The 27,686-nt window shown below is 47.5% G+C and overlaps 1 protein-coding gene across 16 annotated transcripts in view; it reads left to right on the forward strand.

Annotated features, from left to right (window-relative positions):
- Pknox2 (PBX/knotted 1 homeobox 2) overlaps positions 1 to 27,686 on the forward strand; it is a 267,002-nt gene that overhangs the window by 167,917 nt on the left and 71,399 nt on the right. For 11 of the 16 annotated variants that reach the window (XM_078047273.1, XM_078047276.1, XM_078047275.1 and 8 more), the window contains one exon: positions 16,349 to 16,457. The exons of the other annotated variants lie outside the window; for them this stretch is intronic. In XM_078047273.1, coding sequence (XP_077903399.1) covers positions 16,371 to 16,457 — 87 coding nt within the window. In that variant the 5' untranslated portion in view covers positions 16,349 to 16,370. The remainder of the gene's footprint in view (positions 1 to 16,348; positions 16,458 to 27,686) is intronic. 16 annotated transcript variants of the gene reach the window in all.

The following is a 27,686-nucleotide window of genomic DNA, read 5'->3' on the forward strand; positions in this document are numbered from 1 at the left end:
CCTCTCACCCTCCCCTCTCCCCATAGGATTTCCTGTGGGCTTGGCATCAGGCTGGGGCTCAGACTTCCATGCTCATTGGGTCTCTGCCTGACTCTGCTTTTTAACAAGCCAAATTATCTCCTTCCTGGACACTACTTCCACTGGGTGATCTTTCCTCCTGGCCCCACGTATGTTCCTTACATGTGAATGAGAGCAGGGGACCAGGAGCTCCTGAGCTACATTCTGTAGCCTCTGATACTCATCCCCACTCAGCTCCCCTCCACCAAATATTTGAGTATAAAGCTATTCATCTCTTGGGCAATTTCCTCTAGGCCAGTCTTTGAACTGACACTTACAGTCAAGAACTCCCAGCTGTTACCAGAAACATGCACAAGATAGCTCTTACTCACTGCAAAAAGAGTCACACATCTTAGGAAGATCTGGGAAAGGAAGAGTTTCCAGAAGTAGATATGTGACTTGTGCAGGGAAAACAGAAGGGGCCCACAGTCAAGGAGACTCTTGAAGACAGGGTTTGTGTCTTAGTTTTGGTGTTTATTTTAACATAATTAAGTGTTATGGTTTGGGGATCTGGGGGCCAGTTCAGACATGGTGCACTTGTCTAGTGTGCACACCCACAAAAATTATATATATATACACACACTGTTCTAAAAACTTGCTTTTCAATAAATTGACACGTAATAATTGTACAAATATATCCATGCATGCACACAATGTGCAATGGTTAAGTCAGTGTTTTTGGCACTCACTGCTTCTTAAATATTTATCATTTCTTTGTGCAAAAAGTTACTTTTTAAACCTAGGTTAAAAACCTAGGTTATATGAGGGACTGTTTTCCAAAATAAGCAGATCTACTCCCATTATTTTCAATTGCTGTATAGTGTTTTTATTATTTGAATTTTAAATTATTTACTGTAGCTTTTTTTTTAAATTACAAGTATGTGTTACAGAAAGGGAAACCGTATAAAGATATAAAATAAAAGGTCTCCCTTCTTTCCCCTGCATCTTCAACACAGGAAAGTGTCTGTGTTCTGGTTACTTGATAGCCAACATTTACTGTGCTAAATAATACTTCAGTTCCTCTTTCCTAATGTATATATTAATATATTAACTCCCTGCTATGAAAGCTCAGAAAATTACCATATATTCTCTCCCTTCCAATCTGCGTGAATTTGATAATTTTTCATATTGTATACTAAAAATAAATATTTGCTATAATTTATTTTTAGTATATAGTATATATCATATATTATATACTCCATATATATAATATACTATATAATACATAATATTGTATAATATACACTGTGTTGATATAAGTATATATTTTAAATCTTAATATAAAAATATACTAAATAATATGCAATATATATAAAATACTGAGTTATATATAATACTATATACTATACTATTTACTGTGTATCACATATTATGTAGTATATTCTAAACATTATAATATATAATATGGAGTATTATAGTATGTAATACTATATATTAACATATATATATATACACACACACACATACATGTATTACAACTATAGGTTTAAAACTGTTTTGTCTTTAGTTTTGTTTTGGGGTGGTTGGTACTGGAATTGAACCCAGGGACAGCCCACCACTGAACTATACCCCCCATTCCTTTTTGGTTTTTGAAATAAGGTTTTTTGCTCAATTGCTAAGCCTGGCCTCAAACTTGTGATCCTCCTGCTTCAGCCTCCTGAGTCCTTGGGATTACAGGCAGCCTTTCTCTTTGATCTTGCTGACAATGCTCCACCACATTCTTATTTCTAATCTCCACAAAAAATATATAATATCATGTCTTATAATATGATGCTATATACTATTATATAATATTTAATACTTCATATATTACACAAAATTATATCATATAATACTTAAATACTATATATAACACTATATATAACTTTCTACTACATGCAGTGTATGTGTTATACTGTATATTATTATGTTATATGCCATACATTAGAAATAGAATAACAATAATATCTACTCTGTTTACATTGTTAAGATTTAGAAGATCTATATTCTGTTATATAAATTTAGTTACCTCTGCATTCAGGTGAGGGGTTGATTATAAAATGAAAGTCTATTAAAAAGCATCAAACCCACTATGGGTATGGAAATATTATTCAGCCACATAACCAAGCAGTGTGATTTGCCTGAGGAAGGAGATGGGTCTCGTCACTGCGATCCCAGCTGCTGTGATGGAACTTTCTGAGCACTAGGGAATGATGACCCCCTCCACATTCCCTCTGGATTTTTCTTTCTGTGGATCAAACCAAGTTGCTGCTCTTCTTGTGTGTATACTGTCCTCCTCTGTGCATTTCTTTGTTTTGCTGGAATACCACCTCTATTTTTTTATAATGATGAGTGGGAAATAAACAGTTCTCACATGCCCAACGTGACTCTTCTTTTGCCTTCACACTTGGTTGATAATCTGACTGACCTCAGAATCCCAGGTTCGAATCTTCCTCCTTTCTTTTCTTTTTTTCGTGGAATTGGATTCAGGGCCTCTGACATGCTAGATAAGAGGACTGCCAGTGGACTCCATCCCCAGCCCCTCTCCTTCGGTCATGATGATGTTGTTCCCCCGTCTTATTTTCAGGCTTGCAATGAGAATCTGTGGAAACTTTTTTTTTTTTTTTTTTTTTTTTTTTTTTTTTTTTTTTTTTTTTTTTTTTTGAAAGAGAGAGTGAGAGAGAGAGGGGGACAGAGAGAGAGAGAGAATTTTAACATTTATTTATTCTTAGTTCTTGGCGGACACAACATCTTTGTTGGTATGTGGTGCTGCTGAGGATCGAACCCGGGCCGCACGCATGCTAGGCGAGCGCGCTACCGCTTGAGCCACATCCCCAGCCCCCCTCTGTGGAAACTTTTATTTTCTCATTAAAATTCTGAAATTTCACCTCTAGGTAATGGGGTGTAGATTTGCTCTATTTTCTTCTTTCTTTTCATTTCATTTCTCTTACTCAGTCCTTGGGGTCCTTTTAAATCTGAAGTCACCTGTCTGACCTCAGCTCAGCGAAGTTTTCATTTCGTTATCTTTACTCATTCCCACCATAGTGTCTGTTTTCTCCTTCTGGAATGTTCACAGCCCAGCACAGTGCCCAGTACGTGGCCAATGATGGCTGTTTTCCCCCTGGGACTTGAATTCTAGAGAGGACCCTATCGCTAACTTGGGCCAGTTTCCTCTTTGGTCCAGGGAAGATGTCAGACCTCATGACTGCTCAGGAATCTCCCAGCTCTGCTGGTCCTCTGATAATCCGTCCCAGACTCTGTGTCCCCCCGACTCCTGGAGTTGGGAAGAAGCAGTTAGTTTCTGCAGAATAAAGAAAAAACAGGTGATCAGGGCAGCCACTACAGCCAGCTTCCCACTGTGGACCCTTTCCAGGAACTCCCATCTCGCCAGTATCTGTGTCTGTCCCCACTGGGCACTGCTCCCCTTGGCCTTCCAGTCACTCTGAAATGGGCTGCCTCATGGCCTCTCCTCTGCCCATCCCCCTGCTCCCCACACTTCTCAGCTCATGTGCACACAGCTCCCAGTGTTCCAAAACAGAGGCTGTGCCAGAGATAGCCAGACCCTAAAAAGAGACGAAAGAACACAGGGGCCTGCCGAGAGTGGGGCTATGCCCCAGCTTTGGGAAACTTTCCCCGGGAGAGTCATCTCAGATGAGCATCCTGTTTACACCTCCTCACCCTGGTGACATCTCCCATGAAGTTTTCCCACATGCCCAGACCAGTTCTGGACAGAACTTCTAGATCTGAGAGTTGAGATTCTTTGTTCCTTTTCCCTGGGCAGCCTGACCCCAGAAGATCCAGAATAACAAATGCTCAGATCCCAGGAGATTAGGATTTGTTCTAACTTGGAATATCCTAATTGGTCCTTGAGGGCCACTGTGCAAAATTGTCTTCTCCTTCTATCTCCCTGCTCCTTGCCCTAAAGCAGGTAAGTGGGGGTATGCCAGGAGAATGAAGAAAGGGGAAGTAGAGGCACAATCTTGAACTTCAAGTCCACAAAGATTCTGTGTGAAAGGCAGGGCTCTTTCTTTTCCATGGAGACTATAATGATAGGAAATGAGTTGTCATTGCAAAAGTCATGATTAATGACTAAGGTTAAGGTTCTATGATTAAGGTTCTATGCAAGTTATACTTTTCAGACAAGTTGCTAGTATTCAAAGATTCTGCTGCTAATATGAAACACATCTCCTTTGTGTCTGGTCCAGCTGGAAGGGTCAGGAAATGACCAATGATTTCCCTAGGAGAAGCCAGAGAACTACAGACCCTTCCCAAGACTGGAGGTTGAGGAGATAGAGGCTGCAGGAAGCAGCCAGGGGCCAGTGGGAGGCAGAACACAGCTCTGGTGCTCTTTCCTAATCACGGCTTGCTTTGGAGACTGTGAATAAAATTCTATTGCAGACCCACAGGATGTCTTCACTGGCCGCCTGTGCTGCTAGAATCTCACTGGCCTGAGGAAAGAGAAGGGTCAGAAAGAAAGCAGCACAGGAAGGGGCTTCAGCCAAAGGAGAAAGCTAGAACCTAGGGAAATATGACAAGGAGTGACACTTCCTAAGGATGGAATGCCCTGACACGAAAAATGAATATTGCTCAACTGGACAGGCTTTCCGAAGAGAGAGCCAGGTGCCTCTTCGCCTGTGAGTCATAGACAGATTTCATTCTAGAACAGGGACTTCTTTGCAGCTGTGGGTGGTCCCTGGAAAGCCAGGGGTGGGGTGGAGAGAAAAGGCCAAGTGGAGACAGTTACAGAGAGCAGGCTCACTGCAGACTCCCTCCCACCCAACCCCACCCTACCCTACTGGGCCCCCACAGGGCATCTTGGTCCAGGCTGTCAAGGAGACACTAACGGTTCACAGTCAAAGTGAGTCAGTGCCTTGGCCCTGACCAGCTGGATGCAGGATCTGGGACAAGCAGCCCGGTTTTCAGATGTATAGAGCTCCTTCCCAGAGTTGTGCTCCCAGACAGCTAAGACACATGACCATGTTCCCAATGACACATCGCCTTTGAGATGTGCTCTCCAACCAGACATTTCTGTCATTTCATGTTTATTCTTTAATTTTGTTCTTTCCCTTCCTAATTGAACACACAGTCCAGTGAGTCTGTGACGGAGACTCGAGATTTGCTGCTTTCAGCACGCTCAGTGTTTTCCATCTTCGTCTTGGTGGTATTATGTCTCCAAGCCCCCTACTTCTTCTTGCTGGTATCAGCACTTTCATTTTTCTATCTCCCACTCACTCCATTTTTTAAATAATAAGAGCAGAATGCAATAAAATATTTACATAAATTTGGACCAACACTGCTGTAGAGGATGACAGGACTGACAGAAACTGAAGCAGCCCCAGTGTGGGAAGGTACAAAAGCCTGCAAGTGGCACGTGGAACACGCTTAGTGATGTCCATATAACAGAATTCTCAGAAATTTAGTTCGGGCGAAAGTCAAAGGACAGCCTATGATAGGATGGCCCGTCAAGGCTGGCAGCTTGTTTTCATGATCAGTCTCGCTCTGTCTGCATTTCTTGGGCTTCTGTGGATGTCATTCCTTTTCTGGTGTTTCCTCCCTTCACCCTACACTTTCAAGAGTCTTGAATCAGATGGTGTTTAACACTGGAAACTCTCTCAACCTCTCTAAGCCTCAGTTTTCTCATCCACAAATAGGAACAATCATAATGCTGACTCCATATGGTTGGCAAAAAAAATAAACAAGGTTATCCTTATGAGCTGAGCATCGTGCCTTGTGCCAGGTGAGGGCTAATAAATGACGTTGTTATTAATTCACTATTATTGTCTCACGCCCATCAAAATTCACTTCAGGGAAAGGGACTAACAAAGTCATTCTCACTGAGGTCTAAATGGCTGCTGGAACTTGAAGGGTTATCCTACCCAGATTTGTTTGTTTTACCTCTTAACAGTCAGCCAAAGAAACTGAATTGTCACTCACTGTGCATGTGTATTTTCAGGCTCCATGGCGGCAGGGGGGAGTCCTATTGCATATGCTTTCCCACCATAGGTGCCAGGCACCTTGTCTCCTGGGGAGCATAGTGGTCATCGGGCCAGATGAGATGTGTGGATGAGGAGTAGGTTTTTCTTAGTATAGAAACATACACAGTGATCAGTCCTGATACGGTGCCCCCCATCTGACTGTGCAAAGGTCTGAGGGAGGGGACAGTCCCGGAATGGAAAGTGAAAGAAACTGTCATGGAGGAGTAGGGTTTGGAGCCAAATTTTGATGAGGAGAGGGCACGATTGCATAACACAGAACACCTTCCTCGGGGACAAGAAAAGCTTCAGAGGAGACAGCTTAGGTGAGGCAATAGAGGGCGCGTCTGCTCAGCTGCAGTGTGAATCTGAGGGTCCCTGGGAGGGGCTCACTGATCAGCCTCACTTCCTCTCACAACATGGCCATTGTCCTTCCTTTCCTGGGGGCTGACTTTCTTGGTGGATCAGGAGCCCAGCACCAGTACACCTGCCCTTGTTCCAACAGCAGTGAGGACCAAGGGTAGAGGGGGCTGTCTGGACAGCCTTCCCTCCTCCAGCTTATTAGTTATTGTGGACTCTACCCCAGCCTTCCCCACTTTTTTTTTGCGGGGGGGCCACCACAAAGGCCCCAGGGAAGGGCATCCATTTGCTAGGAACGTGCAGATTGCAGTAATAACCTGAGCCTAGCCCAGAGACCAACCACTTGTTTCTATAACTGACTCCTGATTATGTTTTATTTTGCTTTTTTTCTCTCCAATTAAAAAATTGGGACCCAGAGGATATGGTTTAGCCTTTCTCAGAGTGGAAAGGGGACTGGCTGACCATTTTAGGATCCTCTGGTTCCAGGAGATTCTGAGATCATTGCGGGGGGTGGAGTGGATGGGCTTCAGGGTCTCCCCTCTGTGGCTCCTGCCTCAGCCCCTTCTCTGCCCACACTTCAGTTCCCAGCTCCCTTTTCCGCTCCCAGGGAGTGCCCTGCACTAAAGAAGAGACTTATGAAGGGGAGGGAGGCAGGAGGGCAGCAGGGAGGAGGCTGCCTGACTCTTTCATCCTAGCTCCCCAGCGTCTGAGCTGTGTGTCTGTCTCCGTTGAGTTGTGAGCCTCAGGGGCCGGCCTGGGTTGTTTTCTCAGCTCAGTTCCTGAGCAGCGGCTGCTGTCAGCTCTCAACAAATAATAATAAACCTGGGAATCGGGTTTGTCGAGGGGGACTTCAGTCCCCAGGTTCATTTTTAGATTTGTTTCTCTCCGTGTGTGCAGACAAGGAAGCATGTGACAGTGTCTCAGAGGGCCCTGCAGGGGCTCCCCACGGCCCTGGCAATCCACCCTCACTGCCACCCTGAGGAAGACCTGGAGGGCTCTCCTCTGTCCCTGATCTCTGAAGCTGCCTGGATGTTTAAAAGAAAAGAAAAATAATTGAATCAAAGGCCTCAAGCTCTCTGCTTTCCCTGTGCCTCCCCACCTCTCCCACTCACGTTGTTTGGCTAGACATAAAGGAACTGGAGATGAAAAAGAGGGCAGACTCCCCTCCCTAGGTGAGGGAGTTGGAGTTGCCTGAGTGATGGGCAGGAAACTGGGGCAACAGGCCCAAGGAAGGCCCTCCCTGTCAGGGCAGCAGCCAGACCAGGGGCCTCTGTTTCAGTACAACAGGGGAAGGGTCTCCTGGCAGAAAAAGGGAAAGTAAGGCAAACACCGCTGGGAAAACAAGGACCCACCTGTAGGTGAGCATGAACTGCAAGACCTTAACAACACCCTCTGGGACAAAGCAGTACCCGCTTTTCAGCTGTAGGAACTCATTGGAGGTCATTGCTGCAATCCCCCTGCCTCCCAGCAGAAGAAAGTACAAACCACCTCTCTGAGAAGAGTGCAAATGCTGTTCTTCTTTACAGCCAACATGCACTCTACCCTTTTTTCCCTTTCTAGGTTTTTTTTTGTTTTGGTTTTTTGTTTTGTTTTATTTTCTTTAAAGGAACCAAAGGGGGGGAAATTGCCAAGTTGTAAAGTGCTTAAAGAAGAGATAAGAATCTTCATCAAAATGCTAAAAGCTGGAGGGGGAGAGTAATGTGAAAACTCTTGCCTGCTATTTATGGGATTGATTCTCAGATCAAGAAGAAGCAAGCAGTTGGATGAAAGGAATTATTGTTAAGCTCCTCGGTAGGAAGATCTAATGGACAATTGCCGCTATCAGGGGGAATTAAATTGCTGTTTCAGTTTGTAAAATATATCAGCAGCTTTTTGAAGTCAGCCAAGGTGTGACAGAGCATCAGGGAATGAGTGGGGGCTCTACCACTACTTTCCTGGAGCGGGTAGGCAGTAGGAGCTGGGCAAGAGGGCTCAGGACCCTGGTCCATGTTTTCACACCATGTTGAAGAACAGCTGAACCGGAGGAGGAATGGAGGTGGGGAGGGAGCCTATGAACTCTGGGCCCTGGTGTGCTGGGTCCCCTGTGATTTAGAGCTGTGTGCCAGTCAGCAACAGGGCAAGATGGCACCACTCCTCTCTGGGAAAGCTAGCCAGGTTTCAGTTCAAGGAAGACAAGTGCTGTCCCTGGATGAATGAGAGTCTAAGGATGGTGAGGGGATCTGTGATTGCCTGGGCCAGGGCAAACATGCTTAGTCAAATCCTCTGCTTTATTAACCATGAAGCCCCTCTTAGGCCCCCACCATTAAACTGTGGATACAGAAGAGTCCAGAGTGGATAGCAACCATCCCCCATCCACGCTCCAGAAATGGTTTCTGGGTTTTTTTGTTTGTTTGTTTTTTTGGTGCTAGGGATCAAACCCAGGGCCTTGTGCATGCAAGGCAAGCACTCTATCAACTGAGCTATATCCCCAGCCAGAACTGGTTTCTGGAACAAACTTGTGCTCATCTTCTCTAGGCTGGGTCATAAATCAGTGTGCATAAATGACCAATTTGCCCAGCCACACAGGACACGTTGTTATTCCTGATAAAAAGCAAAGAGTAAAATGGCCTTTGGGGGCAGGCAGGTGGAGAAAGGGGAGGTAGTTGAGGCCCTTGGAAGTAGGATCCTGGGCCACTCCTTGGGTTGGGGAGGAGGAAGGGGTCTGTGTTACCCTTTTTAAAGCCCATTCACTCCCCGAGGCAGTTTAGGACTAACGGAGGAGAGAGGGAGAAATCTTTCCACACTTCTCAGAGAGTCTTAGCCAAAACTCATGCTGGCGTTTTCTCTGTCCCCACTCTGTTCCCTGGAGGTTAGCATCATGATACTAGGGCATGACCTGGCACCACCTTCCAAGTAGGCATCCCAGAGAGACAGCAAGTGACAATGAGTACCGAGAGTGGTGGGTGGTCAAAGGGTGCAGTTGTCTTGACTGCCATCTCTGCTTCTTGCTGAAGTCAGCAGGGAATTATCTCCCACTGTGTGTTCCAATCAGGAAGGAGCCTGAGGGGCACCAGGGAAGTGGGCCTCCTGGTCATGACATTCTGCAAGGACTGAGGGCCCTGGGCCAGCTGCAGTGCGTCGTGGGATCTGGGTAACTGTGGAGCTGCAGTTCATTTTGACCTCTTAGCTGGCCAGCCTCAGAACTGAGTGAGCAAGGGATCAGACCTGGGTGCAAATCCTGCTTAGTTCCTCTCCCACTCATCTTCCCCTTAGTAACAGACATGGGTGTACTCCCTGCTCCCAGGCCCCACCCCGAGCCTCATCCGACCAGACTAGAGGATTTCCATTTTCCCCCAGCACCCTGAAATCAGAGAGAGTCAGGAAGCAGCAGCCACCAGGCCCAGCATTCCTGTTGCCTGAATCCCCAGGCCTCTGACTTTGTCACCACACTAGGGCAGTGTTTCATAAGCTGTAGGGTACAGCAGGTTCTAAGGGTGCCTGCCCCTCTTCCTATAGTTTCTTAGTCCCCACCTCAAGGAGCCTTCACTTCTTCCTCCTTTTGAAACATTTTAAACCAACAAATTGATTTTGATGTAAAATCCTACCAGTGCATCCTCTCTCCATCCTCCTCCATCTCCGTTTCCCCACCTGGCCACACATCCCAGGCAGTGGGGACCATGGAATTCCTGTAGACCCTCAGCTTTCAGCTTGTGGTTTTTAGCCTTTATTGGATTTTGCAAAGAGACCTGGGGCATGTGTGTGTGTGTGTGTGTGTGTGTGTGTGTGTGTGTGTGTGTGCGCGTGCACCCACACGCCTGCGTTTCTTTAGATAAATCCACAGAGTCACATGAAATCAGTGACAGGTTGACACCGTTATTTCAAGATTCATCGCTCTGAGTTGCCAGCAGAGGAGACCTAGCCAACTCCTTCCCACCAACAACACTTTTTTTCCAGGCATAATTTATAGCACTGGGGTGAATTTGTTTCCAAAAGATGAATATCACACTATCAGCAACAGCTGCCTCTCATTTTTATTTGTTTTTAAATTTGACTCAAAGTCCAATTCTCCATACACATCCCAAGCTGTAAATCCTAAGGCGACTGATTACATGATTTAGTAAACAGGTTATATTATATAATGCAATTAAAGAGGGGCCCTGCCACGCCACCTACAGGCCATTTCTAGGAAGGGAGTTAGATCAGAGATGGCCACTTGGGACAAAGCTTGCCACTGAAGGAGAAAGGGGATTGCACCAGGGTTGAGGCACCTGCCCCAAAGGGATCCGTTGAAGCCAGCCAGGTTACTAATGCAGATTTTCTGTCCCTCCTGCTGAGTTCACTGTATTATTTCAACCTCCTGCAAATCTGTCTAGACGTCAGAACACCAGCTTGGGCAGCTGTACAAAGAGGAAGGTTTGGGTGGAGGGGTTACCCGAGGGTGGTTGTTCTGGGGGCATGGCAGGCTCCTGGCTCACTGGCTGCAGGGACTCTATTCCTCCACTTTCAAGTGTGACGGGAGGAAGAGAAGAAGGGAGCTGGCTGGCCCTTGGAAGGAAGCTACAGTCCAACTGTTTGCCTTCGATTCCACAAGCATATCTGGAGTGCTAATTGTGGGCAAAGACTTTTATTCTGCAGTCCAAGAGGAAAAGTGACTTGTGCAAGCCACGAAGATCTACTGGGAGTGGAATCCAGGCCTTGGGACTCTAAGCACAGGCTCTGATCCTGGAAATTGAGAATTGAGGATGACCTCGTGAATGCTCTTGTCCTAGTGAATTTACAAATGGGGAGATTGAGACCCAGAAAGGGGTTGGTCTTCCACAGCCCCTACTTGTACCAAGTGAAGGAAAATCATGAAAACTCTATGTGTGTGTGTGTGTGTGTGTGTGTGTGTGTGTGTGTGCATATAATGAAGGACAGAGGAGAAGCACCTCTTAGCTGCTATGGGAGAGAGGGAAGAAGGGAGGAAGAAAGGAAAGGAGGGAGGGAAACCAGGGACCACCTTCCTCACCTCTCTTCCCTGGACTGCAGCACTTCTAAAATGGTTCTGTTGTCTCAACAAATTCTTCTCCAGAGAATTTTTCTTTTTTTTTTTTTCTGTTTCTTTTTTTTTCTTTTTTTCTTTTTTTTTTTTTTTGAGGTGGGGGCAGTGCTGGGGATTGAACTCAGGGCCTTGCACATATTGCACATGCTAAGCAAGTGCTCAACCACTGAGGTACATCCTCAGACCCCTCCAGACAGTTTTCTAACTGGGTAACATCACAGAAAATCAGTCCCTGGAGAGAAGAGGAGCTCATTTCCCAAGGGCTGAGAAAAAAACTGGACTAGAAGTGAGTGTGGATGGAGGGAGGGAGACCATGGAGGAGGAAAACAGGACTATTGGAGTCTGAAAAGGGAGAACTATTCCCTTCCCTCTCGTCCTTGTGCCAACACCAGGCCAGTCTTCAGTTTGAAGCAGTCACGGGACAGAGAGGGGCCAAGGAAAGCTTGGCCCCTGCATTCCCTCTCCTACCTCAGCACCGGATACAATTTAGTCCCAGCTAAGGTCAGGGGCCAGGAACAAATGCTGTGGGGCCAGCTGGCCAGACAGTTCCCAATTAGACTTTGTTTCTCATCCTTAAGGCCCAGAGCCCCCAACCCCTGCACCCTGGCCCAATTACTGCCCAACAGCATTAACCCCTTGGTGCCCCAGGCCGTTAATGGAATGTTAATTGGTCTAATGGGTTTCATGTCAACAAGTCCTAATGAGCTCTTTCTAACGAGCTTGGCATTTTTTTTCTAAGCCTGTTTGTCAACACACAGGAGTTTGGGCTTCAGTCAGAGCCTCCTGTGCCTGGCTGTGGGGAGCTAGTGCTGAGGAGGCAGAGGAAGATGGGTACCCTTAGGCTGAAGTTCCCGTTTGCTAAAGGAGTGTGCCTTTGTGCCCTCCCCCCCCACCCGCGCCCCTCCCCAGCCTCACCGGACTCCTGGCCTCTTGTAAAGTGATATTTTCAGCTCCTTTTAATGGGATGATATCAGTGACACAAATATTTCTTCTTGGTTATTCTCGTGGAGTATTGTATTGTTTCTTGTCACCCCTCGCTGTTACACAGTAAAGGTTTTCAGCATTAAAAACAAAACCAAACTGAACAGGAACCTCGCCTGGATGGGAAATCTGTCCCTGGTAAATGTTCCTCGTGTGCCCTCCATTTGCAGTCTTGGCTTTGCTCCCTGAATGCCCTGGTGTCTGGTAACAGAAGCGCCAGGGCTTCTGGACAGGGCCAGAGCCAGGCAGGCAGCTTCTCACAGCCCCTGACAAAAGCTCAAGGCCCTGGGCTGGGTTTGCTCCTGGAGCTCAGTCCTGCCCCCACTCCCCACTCCCAAAGGAAGTACACAAAAGGGAGGTCTCCCCAAAGGCTGGGACCCCAGCTGTGCTGAAGGACTCCCCCCATGCTCAGGCCAGAGTCTCAGTCAAGTCCCTCACCAGATGAGTCAGATCCCCAAATTCCTCTCCAGATGGTTGCATGTGGCCCTTCAGTGGACCTAGTGGGATGGGGGTGCACATGCAGGTGGAAGGGGTGAGGATCCGGGGCTTCTAGAGCTGGGTATGGGGTCCAACGGCAGCTGAGCTCCCAAATGTCAAGTTGTGGGAGGCTTCTGCGCCTCAGTGAGCAGAGAAAGAAACTTAAGCTCCTGTTGAAAAGACCTCCTGTTCTCCTGCAGAAGGAGCCCCTAGAGGGCAATGGGGCAGTGGCCTAGTGGCCTGTGGTGACCCGGGGTGGGGGGAGGGCAAGGGCCATCTGGGTTCTCTGAAGATTGCTTGTATGGTCTCCACCTCAGGGGTCTGAGCCCTGCTTCACAGCCTCGCAGGCTCAGGACTGAAAAGTATCCCAGCCTTCTGGATGGTCATCTCTGGGAGCAGACCACTCTTAATGTCCCTTCTTGCCCTGAGACAGGACAGCTCTAAATATGTCTAGGGATATTGCCTCTAAACTGACCTGCATCCCATTCACAGAACAGTGAACAAAAGAATACAGACTTCTCTTTTTAGCCCAAATTCTCTGCTTTGCATTTCCTTTGCTTTGCCTTCACTGTGAATTTCTCTTTTATGGAATGAAGTTACCAAAATACCCAAACCTAGAATTAAAGGAAACTGGTTGCCCCAACAGGAAACAAACAAACAAAAAACACCTCTTTTCTGGATGCGAATCCCACCCTGACTCTGCCCCCAAGCTCCCTCTTCTGGAAATTTCTAGTACTGCATCTGTGCTGCCCTTGGTGCAACGAACCTCCAGGATTGGTGCTCCCAGGAAGTGACACAGCTACCCCGTAGGCTCCATCCAAAGTTGCCTTGTCCAGAGTTCCAGGAGAGGCTGTGCCTAACATGTCCCAAAAACATCCCTAGTTCGTCGATTCTCTCAGGGTTCTTAAAAGAGATTCTACACCCATTCTAATGTCTCCAAAGTCTTAATTCTGGAAGTCCATTCTAATGTCTCAAGGAATTTGTATTGGACTGGAGGAGTAGCTCAGTGGTTGAGTACTTGGCTAGCATGCATGAGACTCTGGATTCTATTCCTAGCACTGCAAGAAAGTATGAGAAAACCCCATAAATCTGTATCCACCTTTTTCCCCTTGGGAGCCCTCTCCACTCTGCTCTTGACTCCTTTGGCTGGCTGCCACCCACACAAAGACCTAATCATTAAAATAGGCCTTGCCCCTGTGGGTAACGGCTAGTGCCAGAGCCCACCTGTAATCCTGGCAATTGGGGAGGCTGAAACAGGAGGATTGCAAGTTTGAGACCAGCTTAGGCAACTTAGTGAGCCCCTGTCTGAGAATAAAAAATAAAAAGGGATGGGGATGTGGCTCAGTGGTAGAGCACCCTTGGGTTCAATGCCCAGCATAAAATAAATTTTAAAAAATAAAATAAGCCTTGATAATTACCCTGCACAAATGGATAGGCTCTCTTCACAGCTCTCTGCTGAGCCCATGTGCAAAAGAGAAGCCTGGAACTCAGTGCCCAGTGTGTATAAGATGGGCAGGACTTTATGTGGTTTTGTCACAAGGATATTCTGGTGGTCCATCTTCTGAAGTCAGGCCAGGGTAAGGAGCAATTCAGGCCATGGAGTCAAAAGCACTGTCCATACAGGAACAGCCATCATTCTTGCACTATCCCCACCTTGCCTTCTTATTTCCTGCTAGATTATCACCTTCCTCTACCAACCAGCCTCCCTGGAGAGAAGATCTGGCCTCATTCATCCATCCTGCCTCACCCCCTAATACAGTTCCCTGCACAGAGCTGATACCGATAAACATCTACTGAATGAAACATGAATCTCCGCTGCTTTGCGTGTGCACTTAAGGTCAAAGCATACCTGGTACTTTGGAGACTCAGGTCAGGCCAGAGTAGATCTTTTTTCCCCTTCTTTAAACAACATCACCATCACCACATGCACGCACACACACACACACACACACACACACACACACACACACACACGCACGCACGCACACATACGCTGGGCCCTGGAAACATGCCCCTTTATTTAATAGCAGCTCCAAGACACCGCCTGCTTCCTGCAGCCTTCGGGTACATGCACATTTTGGAAGACCTGGAGAGGGCCAGGCTGACTTGGCATCAGACTGGAGGAGAGTGGAGTCCTTGAGAGCTCTCAGAGAGAGGGGAGGAAGGTTTGAAAGCAGGCTCACAAAGGCTTCTAGCTCCTCAGCACCCTCCTCTCAGGAGACAGGTCCCATATTCCCATAAATTCTTGCAATCTCCCTCCCTGTGAATAGATAGCTCAGTATCAGCAACCAACCTGCAGTTTCTGGCCCTAACTATTTCAGGGCATCCACTGTAGTTCATCAGCTCTCTGAGCATTCTGTTTCCTTGGGTGGCACTGCCAGGCTGTATCACTTACACACTATGGGCACCACGTTCTAGTTCAAGAGGAAATTTTGAGGCCTCACGGGGACAGCTCAATTACTGATGATAGAGTGGGGGTGGGGTGCAGTGGAACAGACATGAAACACACACACACACACACACACACACACACACACACACACACACATATACACACCAATCTGGATTGTGTCTTCTCTATAAAAAGCAGGCCAACAATTTGGCTCTTCTGGTCCCAGATGACTGTGACTCTATTATTGAACCAAAGCTAAAGGAAGTCCTGGAACCACTACATGCACCAAAATAAACAAACAACAACAACAAAAAACCCTGGAGGACTGATGTTGTCCTGCCTTTTTCATTCCCTAAGACCTCCAAGTGGTCACCTTTGGACTGCAGTCTGAGGGGCCAGTATCCCACATCCCATGCTACCACTAGGGGGTGTGGTGAGCACACATGGGAGGGGTGGGGCTGATGCTTGGAGATCCTGAGGGGACCTGAAGGCTTCCTGCCCCTGTGAGTGCTGGTGGTTGCTCCATTTATTTATTTATTCTGGTGCTAGGGTTGGAGCCCTGGGTCTCACACATGCTAGGCAAGCATTCTACCTCTGAGCACACTCCCAGCCCTGGTGTTGGCTCCACAACACCTGGGAAAGTGTGGGGCAGGAAGGACCCTTATCATGACCAGTTGGGAGGAAGCTCAGGGTTCTCCCAGGTCAAGCTGGGAAGGAGAGGTATCTGAGAAGCCTCCAATCCCGCTGGGTTAACACCAGTCAAGTCACCCTCCACCTCTCCACCCCCACCCCCATTCCCATACACACACCAGGCCATCGCTGATGCTGAACAAAGCATCGCTGCAGGGGTACCGGCTGTTTTACATATGATTTGAATACTGTTTCTTTCAAGTCAAAATAGCACAGCAAGCCCCTCCCCGCCCAAGCTTCTCCCCTTAGCTTTCATTTGTTCCCCTGAAGGGTCCCCAGCCCTTGCTGCATCTCACCAGTCTTGGTGACCCAGCGTGGAAAAAAAAAAAAAAAAAAAAACAAATGTGGAGCTGGTCGGTCCCCAGGGCTCCCCTGCGCTCGATGGTATTAACAGTGCGGCCCCCTTTCTCCTGCCCACAGATCCTCGATGTGAATCAATCCCATGATGCAACATGCCTCCCCAGCCCCAGCTCTGACAATGATGGCCACGCAGAATGTCCCTCCCCCACCCTACCAGGACAGCCCGCAGGTGAGTTGCCAGCCAAGGAAGAAGTGGGGAGGGAGCATGGTAGCCCTGGGGATCCCCCTGGGAGGCTGGGATATTTCAGGGCTGAGGGGCCTGATCCGATGGGACTCCGCTTTACCCAGCAGCCTGGGGGCTCTTCCCTGTCAGGCCTAGGGAGGCTTCTCCGCAGAGAGTGCAGTGAACACAGGCCCCTGATGAAACTCAAGGTTCAGATCCTACCTGAGTCATTCCATCACCAGGACCATAACCTGGAGGAGTGGTCATAGAACTGTCCCTCGTCCCCTACCTGGCAGGCATAGCTGAGTACAATTGAACCCTTTTATTGTGATCAATACAAAATCCACACTCAAGATCCTAGTACCTCATGTAAGCAGAGTCTGCCTTTAGGTATTCAGGAAACTTCCTACTTACAGGTTCTCCCCTACTAGATCCCCCTTCGATGGTCACTTGAGTCCTTTTGTCTAGTCCTTCACTGACAGCCTATTGGAAGAATCTGCTCTCATCCGGACTTTGCTGGACTTCTACTTAGAAAAATAGAATTCTTTCTTTATTCCCTCAACTCTTTCCCCCTTGGTCTCCAGCTTCCATCCCTTAGCTCAGCCGCTCAAGTTCTTCTGAGACACCCTTCCAGGTTGCAAGTCCTTCAGTGTCCTAGGAAGCATCTTCTCACCGTATTTCTGTTATCTCTTTTGCTCCTTCTGCAAGACAGGTCCAGCTTTTGTGGGTTGGGCTCCTACAGTCCTTAAGACCTATGGCTTCTCTTTCTGCTTCCCCCACTTGCCTCTCACTCCGCCTTGGATCTTTGAAAGCCTGATTTATGTGGGGGAGCTTTCACAGAAGGCTCCATTCTCTGACCTTTATCTTCACACTCTCCTGTTTTCTCTTCCCTGGCCTCTGAAGTCAATATTAATTCAATAATTATTTATTGAGCATCTGTCATGTGAAACTAGAATGCTCACTTAACCTGGGTGCAGAGAGGGCCTACTGTGTGCCAGACTCCCACTCTCCATTCAGTTGCCCTTCCCTGTGCCCCTTACTCATTAGCATTTCAAACACAGCCCTTTTCACAAACCACACTGAAGATCTGTGCAGTGGAAAAGGGTATTAAGATGCAGATAGGGCAGGGAGACTTTTGATCACTTTGGGTCCTGTGGTCCTGATACCCCCTTCCTAGAGTCAGCATATAGGTAGCTGTTCCGTACTCCCTTGACATCCCCTCACAAAATGACCAGATGATATGGGGCCATTTTGCACAGTGTCTAGCAGGCAAATCCCCTTTGATTCCTCTCCCTCTGAAAGTACAAAAGCCCTCCTCATTCACCCACTGTGAGCACATGATCTTGAGTCCCCCGCCTTACTCCACAGAGTGACTTCATGTTCCCTCCCTGGCTCTCCCTAACTGAATTCTATATTCAGCAAACTGTCTGTCATAAGTGACTGCAGAGCTGGACTTGGCATTTACAACATCTCCTCTATTCAAAAGTTTTCAGACATCCAATATTTTCAGGGCTCTTCCCTGTATAGTCCCTGGTCCCAGAGATGATTTCAGAAGAAGCCCTCAACTAGTGAAGAAGAAAGATTGACAGAAGAGGAGTCTCTGGAGCATAATGTGGGACAGGAACCCACCTCCCTCATAGATGCAGACCCATTCCCATATCTCTCTGTCAGGGGGCTAGTATTAGGGGACCCATGGTGTATTAAGAGGCAGAAAAATTGGCTCCTTTTTCTTGGTAACTAGAAACTGCTTTTTAAGTTCCACTATGAGAATGGGGAACAAAAATGAGTTCACTTCTTATATTTGGCAGGTAGTGGGTGCCGGTGCAAACCCTACACACACACACACACACACACACACACACACACACCAAAGCTTTAGGATACACTGGGGAAGGACCAAGAGGTCAAAGAGCACTGGATTGTCACAGCTGGAGGCAGCTGCTTCCTGCCTCCTGCCCCTCCCTGTTCTGCCTGCCTGGGCAGCTGGGAGAAGTTTTGGTTTGGCAGGGATTAGCAGAATTGCTGTAGCAAGGGTCCATGTAGTCCAAGAATGCTGATCCAGGAGCCTAATTTCATTCGCACATATAGCTGGATGAATAAGTCCCAGTTGCTGAGAGAGGGGATGGAGGTGGGGCTGCAGCCCCAGATGCCACCACTGAGCTGCTCTGGCCTTGGGGGGACCTCAAGCAGAAGCCAGGTGCAGGGACTGCCCCAGACTCTTCTATGTGAGGCTCTACCAGAACTTCACTATTGAGAACATTGGAATTTACAGCAGAGGGATAATCTGCCCCCCCCCCCGCCCCCCGGAAGTCACACATCTGCTTGTAACCCCAGAATTCCAGGAATGAAGCATCTGCCAGGAAGACTCACTGTCCATGGGGAAGTGACCTGGCTAAGATCTTGGGGGTCTTTATGGCCTTGGCTAAGCCACAAGCCTGTGGTTAAATGATCATTGGCTTTCCCTGAGCTGGCCAGTCATCAAGAGGGGGGTGCTAAGGAAGATGAGTTAGGACAGGGATGGAGTGGGTGGGTGGCAGGGAGTGAGGTCCCCAGAACAAAGGCTTCTGACTCATGGGGGAGGGCTGTTTTCTTCAGAGTACTGGCCTTTGAGGCCCAATGGATCTGGGGGGGCCCTTCTCAACATTCTTCACGACTTGGAGCAGCTCACATGTGTTTGATGCAGGGGGATTTGTGCTGGTCCTGCCACCTTCTTCCCTCTCAGCTTTCAAAGCTGACCCCCACTCCTCAGGGAAGGCTCTGCTCCATTTCCCTCATAATGTCATTATCCTAAATATTCAGCTGCTCTGTGACACTCAATATCGTTAAGAAAGTGGGGCCTAATAGGAACATAGGTCGGGTACACAAGGGAACTGCGCCCTAACGGAGCCCTCAGGAAGTGAGACCCGTCTCCTCCTCACTCCTTCAGGCCTACTCTCAGGACTCTTGGCCCTGTCCTTGTTTCTCCAAGGCCTGGATAGCTGAGTGCTCTCTATATTGTCCCCTCAGAAACCCAGTTTCCTCCACAGGCAAGAAATGGACAGTCTCTGATATGAAGTCCCCAAAATGAAAAAGGAAGCAAGAAGCAGAGCCCTTCCGCTGAGACCCGTGCAATCGTTTTAATAATGTTCCCGTTGTGCTAAGGGCTAGCAATACCGAGCATAATCTATTCAAATGCACAGGAGAATGTCACTTTGGAAAATTAGGAATCTGCATTAAAAAATTCCCAAGCCCCGGACCTTCTTTATAATAAATTAGAAAAATTTTTTTCGAGGCAAGTTCTTAACTTGGCAATTTCATTTTTGAAGTTTGGGGAATAAAGTTATTAAAAATGAGGGAGACTTTTTTTCCTTCCCATTTTAGTAGAGAGGCATTAATGGTTATGGCCCCATGTTGTTTGGGCATAAGCCAAGTGACATGATGGCTAAGTGGCTTCTATCCCCTCAGTTCTGCTTCTGTCCATCCAGGGAAACCCTGTGATTTCTTGTGAGGACACCACTCATTAGTTAGTATCACTAAGACTAAATATACATTTTGGAAGTGCAAAAGCAGCAACCCAGTGGAACCCTTTCTGTGGACTACTTCTTCCTTCCTGTTAAAGTCTGTTAGGGCAGCAGTGCCCTCTACTGTCTAACTATAATACCTCAATTCTGGAGTGCTACAGCTGGATGGTTGATCCAGACCCTCCTTTTATGTCCTGAAGAAACAGGGGCGAGTCACCAGAGACTGTGGAATTCTACAAAGATTGTTTAAAGAAACATTGTCACCAGAGTGACCTGGACATGAACTAGGTGTGTAATCCCTTAGTTCAAGACACTGTTTATTCCCCTTTTCAGTTTCTTTCTGTTCTCCAACTCTCCCAAGTGGGCCTGGCCTTCTCTGTCACCTGAGCTGTCATAGCCCCTCCTCTCTCTACCTCAGCACCCCTGCTGTTGCTAATGGGACTCTCAAAGATGCTCCCCTTTACTGGGTGTGGTGGCACATGCCCATAATCCCAGGAACTCTTGAGGCTGAGACAGGAGGATTACAAGTTTGAGACCAGCCTCAGCAACTTAGTGAGACCCTGTCTCAAAAAATAAAAATAAAAGACTGAGGATGTGGCTCTATAGTAAAGCACCATCTGAATCAATCCCCAGTCTCCCCCCCCAAAAAAATGTTGCTCCCCTCTCTTGTACATTCTTGGACTCACACTCGGCATCACTCTAGTCTCCCTCCAAGAATTTTCTTCGTAACAACTCCCCTCTCACTCCTTCTAGGCATATAGCCTTCCTTCAATGTACTCTCCACCTTGGAAACGCCACTCAATTCCTCCCACTTCCCCTTAAGGTTGCAGATGTAGTGTCATCTACTGAGCAAAATTCCCCCCTCCATAGTTCTACCAGCAAACCAGGAAGCCATTGGGATTTACTAGTAAAGACGGCTTCTCCACCCTCACTGTACACACACAAAACAGACTCTGGCTACCAGCACACCCCATGCTGCTCTTCCCCACACATAGACATGTACCCACCACTTCATGAAAATCTTTGTTCCTGGCTTATAGGCAAGACACATATGATCTATTCTGTTGGTGTATGTGTTAATGTTTGGATTCTCTTTGTCTACGTGTCTCCAGGAAGACAGGTTGCATGAGCATTTGACTAGAAAGCAGAAATTCTAGTGGATCCTCATCTGACCCACAAGGTACAGCCCCTATGGATGTGGGTGCTCAGTGGAGAGTGTGGATTAGGAACAAATGGATAGGTAGGTAGCTAGATGCTTACGTAGCATGACTTGACAATGACTGATATTGAAAGGGCTTTGGCAATTTTCTAAGAATGAGCCTCATTATTGGCCAGAGTAAACAAGATAGGCAGAGTCAGAACTCAAAGTTCAGGACCAATGGGGAAACTCGCTTCCGAAGGAAGTCAAGCACTTGCTTGAGACCTTTTGGCAGAAGCTGCATTCCCCCATCCCTCTCCATCCTCTGTCAACACTTAAGGGGAGAAAAATTGTGTCCAGGACTCCAAGAGACTGCCCTTGCCCATCTGAGGTCAAGAGAATGCTGTCACACCTATCCTGAAGAGGAAAGCTAAGGCTAGAGCCAGCCACCTGCAGGAAGCCAGACCAGTCTTACCTCTGAGTACTCTTTCCCTCCCTATCCTAGCACCACTCCCACCCCAGGCAGGGCCAGGGGTGCAGCCTTCTGGGGAAGCTGACTGGGCTTTGATCAGTCATTAGGATCCCGGTGCTCATTTCATTAACTAGAGGCAGAAGCGGGTGGCTGGGGCCTCTGGCTGTGAATGGCCTCCATCCAGCCCATGCAGCTGTGATGGGCAGAAGCTGGTTCAGATGTTTTCACACTCGTTTACATTCCTCTCATCTCTTTAAGGCCCGGAGCCCCCTGCCTTGCAGGGCCTTCTGCTCAGCTGCCTGTGAAACACATTCTGGCTTTGCAGCAATAGAGTTAATTCAGCTGCTTTGAAAGTTCTCCTAAGCCTTTTCTGTGGCTGTGATTGACGGTTCCCTCTGCCCCTGGGGGCAACACCCCAGGGACCATCAGGGGGACCCACCTTCCTTTGCTTTAACTCATCAAAACAGACCCTTCTTTTTCTTTTCTGCTGGGCCTTTCTTCCCTTTGTGCACAGTGACCTCTCTCCCTGCCTGCTTGGGCCACCCATGTCTTTACACTGGACAGATCCCTGGACTCTGACTCACTTCAGACCTGAATTCTTCATTGTATAAAAGGCAAAAAACAACCTCCAGGTCTAACTGTGGGGCCTTTCTGCCCCCACTTAGGAGATGGTGGGCTGGTCCCATGACTTGAAGCTTATGAAGAATAACACTATGGCCCAGTCTAGATTTTTCCTTTGATGAACTTACTACCTTAATTCTGATAGTTACCAGAAACACAGGGATCTTATTGTCTATATTCTCGTCGCCAAGCAGGACAAGTGCCCTAAACAGCTACAAAAATAGTTAATGGCCCAAGGATACAAAGCCTAAAATAAATCAGGAACAGGTGATCCAAGTCAGCAGCTGGGCTGAGGAGCACTTTTCAGGCCTTGCCTCTCCTGCCCGTGCCATCTTTGAGGAGCTCTGGTGTCTGTGTGGCCCAGCTATAGGGGGATGGGTGAGTAAGGGCCCAGGATGCCTGCTGCCCTTGGGGTTGGTGGTCTGGAGAGAAATTGCAGGGTGACTCAACGCAGCAGAAATTCAGGAATCCTAAGCCTGGCCCCTGCCCCACTGTGATGAATTATTAAAATTTAGGCAAGTAATTTCAGCACTATTTCTTCCATTAATTCATCCATTCAATAAATATTGAGTACTTCCTGTGGGTCTTGGAGACCAGGGGTACAAAATTAGAATTCCTGCCCTAAGAGAGTTTATAGTCTGCTTGGGGCCTTGTTTTCTGTTCTGGTAAATGGGCTGAGGATCACTTTTCAGGCCTGTGCTTCCTGCCTCACAGAATCATGGAGGATGTGTGTATGAAAAGTGGAGTGGTATTTCTTAGCTTTTGATGGTCCATGCCCCAACCTGGTTTCTCACTCTATCTTCTGCACATCTTCAGCAGTCTAGATTGGATTGAACTTTAATTTATTTTTATTAGAAACACAATGGGCATATCAAATGTGTTTTTCCAGCTAAGAAACACTCCTACACATACACACACATACAGAACACATACAGAGTGCACACATACTGAGGTTCTTAGGCTCTAAAGGGTTTATTGGAAATCACTGGTTTGGGACAAAGATAAAAATGAGGGATCCTTCAGGGATGGATGGGGAGGGTGAGGAGCAGTCAGATCCTGGGAAAATGCATAGAACTAGGAGGTGGAAGCTCACGGCCTGCCTTTGATTAGCTTTCATGTCATTGAGTCCCCAGGACCTGCAGTTAGGGCCAGGGATCATCGGACAAACCTCATTTTTGTAAACCACTGCCTACAAATCCTTTTACAACGAATCAATTATTGGGACCCTTGTTGTGCACAGAAGGAACCCTTCTGTGGTCTAGTCTATCCACTGGCCTTAGTCCTAATGGAGGGGACATAGGCCTGCCATCCCAGGAGGCCCTTAGTTCTGCCTCTGTCTGGCCTGGCTCTGTTGTTGGGCCTTTCTCTCCTGGGATGTTTTGATGGGGAATAATTTTGAGGATCCCTCTTTGACCTTTTCCTTCTTTGGGCCCTTTAACTCATCACCACTCATTTCCTCACTTGGTCATCATTAATCATTTAACAAACACTGGAGTCAAGCACAGGAGCCCAGAAACCTACCCACCCATAGAACCAGAAGTGTCAAAGATATTGGGGTAACACAGATTCAGAAGAGTCAGGGCCCAGGCTACTGGGTCTAGGAAGTGTAGAGAACAGGGAAAGGCTTCCTGAGAGAGTTGGGCCTCCAGCTGATCAAGAATAAAGACGAGGACATTTCCAGCAAAGGTAGCTGTGGGAGCAAAATTGTGAAGATGTGAGGCATTGGGTGGGCTCCAGAGTTTGGGGTAAGGGAAGGGGTACTCTACCCACTTGCTGTGGATCAGTGAACTTGCCCAGGCCTGGAGCACCATGGGGGCTGTTACTACCCCCCAACAGTGGCCATGCTCACTGCAACTCCCACCTGTTCAGGCCACAGCTGATATTTACCAAATGGCTTTGAGCCCTGACCTCGTCCAGGTCCTTGGACTGTATCCTGGTTGACAGGAAACTGATCCGGTACTGGTTTGCCCCAGCACTAGAGGGAGTGCAGCAGCTTGATGGAGCCGTGGCGGCCCCTAGTGGAGGCCTGAGCATTTGCTGATGGGTGTCTCTGGGGCCAGCAGCTTGTACTGTGCACCTGTCAGGTGAAGGGCTTAGAAGAGGGATGTATTCTTAGGCGGAGTGTTTGTGCTGAGAAGGCACAGGTTTGGGTTATGCAGGGTTTATATGGGAAGGCACCTGAGGGAGGTATGTGGCTATACACAAATAGCAAGACTGTGTGTGTATGTAGGAGGTGTGGTACAGGGAAATATAGGAGGTGTGGGCGCTCGGGCCTCTGGGACAGGGTATATATGTAGTTTAGATTCAGAGGACAAGGCTGGCAAAAGAAGCATTAAAAGTGCTCAGAGGGCTGGTGGTGTATTTCAGGGTATAGCACTCTCTAGCACGCAGGAGGTCCCTGGGTTCCATCCCCAGCACCATATATACATACATAAATAGAAAAGAGTACTTAGAAACCAAAATCTGCTGAGCATTCACTGTTTGCAGTGTACCCTCCCATATGGTCCCTGATATGGAAACTGAGACTCAGAGGAACTGAATCACTTGCCCAAGGTAACAGTTGGTGATTGGTAATGTTTGTTTTCACCACACCACAGCCCTCTTTCCTTCATGTAAGCTCATACTCGCCCCACTCCCCTGAAAGCTTAGGTAGAATGAGTTCCTTTGGCAGATGGCAGATTCTTATTCACCTGGCCAAGACCCTAGAGCAGCCCATGTAGAATACCAGTGGCCAACTATCAATCAGAGTGCAGTTGCGGGTGGTGTGGATTATATTAACTCTAATTACCATTTGCTGAGTAGCTATTCAGTGTCAGCTGATTTACCATACATTATCTCATTTAATTCTAACAACCCCGAACTTTGGTATAATTATTCCCATTTCACAGATGAGAAGACTGGATCAGAAAAGTTGAGTAAAGCCCAAGTCTCATAAACAAAGAGAAAGGGAGCCAAATGCAAAGTAGTCGTTCATCCCAGCACATCCTTCCATATGCCATTCTTTCCAAGTCTGGGATAGATGCCCACTATGCCAATCATTGTGTGGTCAGGGACCATAGGCTTTTTTGCTGTGGCTTGAGGCTTTCAGGGTCAAGAATGAAATTTGAAATTAAAAAAGTAGCATCCAATGGGAAAGTCTGCCCACTCCATGCCAGTCATTCCCACATTCCACAGATAATTTTGAATACTTCCTGTATTGGACACTGGGTCTATAACAGTCAACAGACAAGTCCAAGTCTCTGCCCTCAAGAGTTCTCCAGTCTAGCAGAAGAGAGAGGGAAGTAAGCAGACAGGTGGGAGCATAGAGCAGAGAGTGGGAAGCAGGAAGGGGTGGGAGGCAGGAAGCAGTGCTCCAAAGAAGCAGTGCTCCAAGGTGAGCTCAAAAGGTAAAGTTATGCATCGAAGTTGCCCAGCAGTGAGTGGCCAGGTGGAATTGAAAACTACTTTTAAAATCTGATGCCAGCACCTCTTCTCTCCCCCATGCAAGCTGCCTTCCTAGGTGCTAGAAAGACATAGGTGTTCTCTCCCATTCTGAGCTACCTGCTCCCACCTCCCACGAGCCAGAGAGGAATTCTGAGTGTTATATTGGCAGGGAGCAGTAGCCACACCAATTTGAGGCCCAGGCTCTGGAAGGCTTGAAGGTCCCTGGGGTCAGCTTTTTCTCAGGCTCTAGGTCTCTAGGTTCCTCTGCAGCCTCCAAGGGAAGTCAACAGATTGGTTAATTAACCCTTGATTAATAAACCCTCCTGGTCTTTCTACTTAGGGTCCATATGGAAGAATGTTTCTGGCTCTATCTTTGGGGGGAATTATCTCAAACGGTGTGAGAGGTTTACTGTGGGGAAGGGAGAAGCTGGGCCTGGCAGCGAGGACAGGGTGAACTAAATGGAGACTGAAGGGCATGCCTGAGAGGTGAAGTTTCATTCTGATTCTATCCTTCTTTCTCCTTCAGTCCTCTTTTACACAGGGAGGGGGATCTTTCCATTCTCCTCTTCAAAGAAAAGTAACTAAAGGCCCCCATTTGCATAGTGCAATTTGTCAAGTCGCCCTCTGTTGTAGCTCCAGCTTTGCAGGAACTGGCCATGCTCTCTAGCAATTTCTTAGACTTTGTGGGCTTCTGTTTTCTCATCTGTGAAATGGGATGTTGATAACCTACTCACAGGATTACCGTCAAACTGGAAAGCTGCTGGTTATGGCGATGCATGTTATTCCAGCAACTTGGGTTGCTGAGGGAGGAGGATTGGAAATTCAAGGTCAGCCTGGGTGATTTAGCAAGACCCCATCACAAAATAAAAAATAAAAAGGACTGGGAATGTAGCTTAGTGGTAGAGCACCCCTGGCTTAATTCCTAGTACAAAGACAGAAAAAAAAAAAAAAAGGAAAAAAAGTCTGTTTGATGTTGTCTTAGCTACAACCCAATGGCTCACTCTCCCTACAACTGGAGGAGGATGATACTTAACAGAAAGAACCAGTGAGGGCAACTGAGGGATGCAGGTAGGAGGTGCTTCCCTGCACCTTTTACATCCACCAGGGAGTATCTTCTATTCATCCTTGTGGAAAGACCAGGCTGTCAGAGTGGCTGGATCTCTCAGCAGATCCCCAAAGATGCATGCCTGCACACATGTATTCATGAACTTTTCATTGCTGTGATGAAAATACCCGACAAAAACAACTTAAAGGAGGAAAGATTTATTTTGGCTCACAGTTTCAGAGGTTTCAATTCATGGTTGGCTGACTCCATTTCTCTGGGCCTGATATGGGGCAGAGACATCATGGAGGAAAGGTGTGGCAGAGGAAAGCTGCCCAGCTTGTGGCAGCTGGTAAGCCCGGAGAGAGAGAGGAGAGGAGAGAAGAGAGAGACAAAGAGAGATAGAAGATCCAGGGCAAGATATAGTCCCCAAGGCTATGACTCAGTGATCTACTTCCTCCTGCTGTATCCCATGTGCCTATAGTTACTACCTAGTAGTATATTCAAAGTATTAATCCATCAAATAGATTAATCTACTGATGAGAGTACAACTTTCACCATCCAATCTTCTCACCTCTGAACATTACTACACTGCCTAACACATGAGTTTTGGGAGTTGGAGGCATTCCAGATCTAAACCATAACAATACACATCTTATAGTCACCAACTCTTCCCACTCTTTTACAGGATAGGGAGACAGGGAACTTCATCTCAATATGTCAAAAACCAAAAATATGGAAAGGAACCCTTTAGCTTCAGACTTCAGGGAGGGCTGGTTCCAGCCACATGAGATGCAATAGTTATTGCATCCAAGAAAGGGAAGTGATGGAGGTGCTGGCCCCAGGGTCTTAGCTCCAAGAAGGACCCAGAGCTAAGAGAAGAGATGGGAACCAGAGAGCCTGCATAGGTTCTGAGTTCAGCATCATGGCTCACAGTGGGCAAGCCTCCAAAGGGCAAGATGCCACCCTGCCCCATCCACTAGTCATTATCTTGTTCTTTTGATTAATCCTCACAACCTGTGCAAAGGCATAACCTCCT

The sequence above is a fragment of the Ictidomys tridecemlineatus genome, chromosome 4 (assembly GCF_052094955.1).
Source record: "Ictidomys tridecemlineatus isolate mIctTri1 chromosome 4, mIctTri1.hap1, whole genome shotgun sequence".
NCBI lineage: Eukaryota > Metazoa > Chordata > Mammalia > Rodentia > Sciuridae > Ictidomys > Ictidomys tridecemlineatus.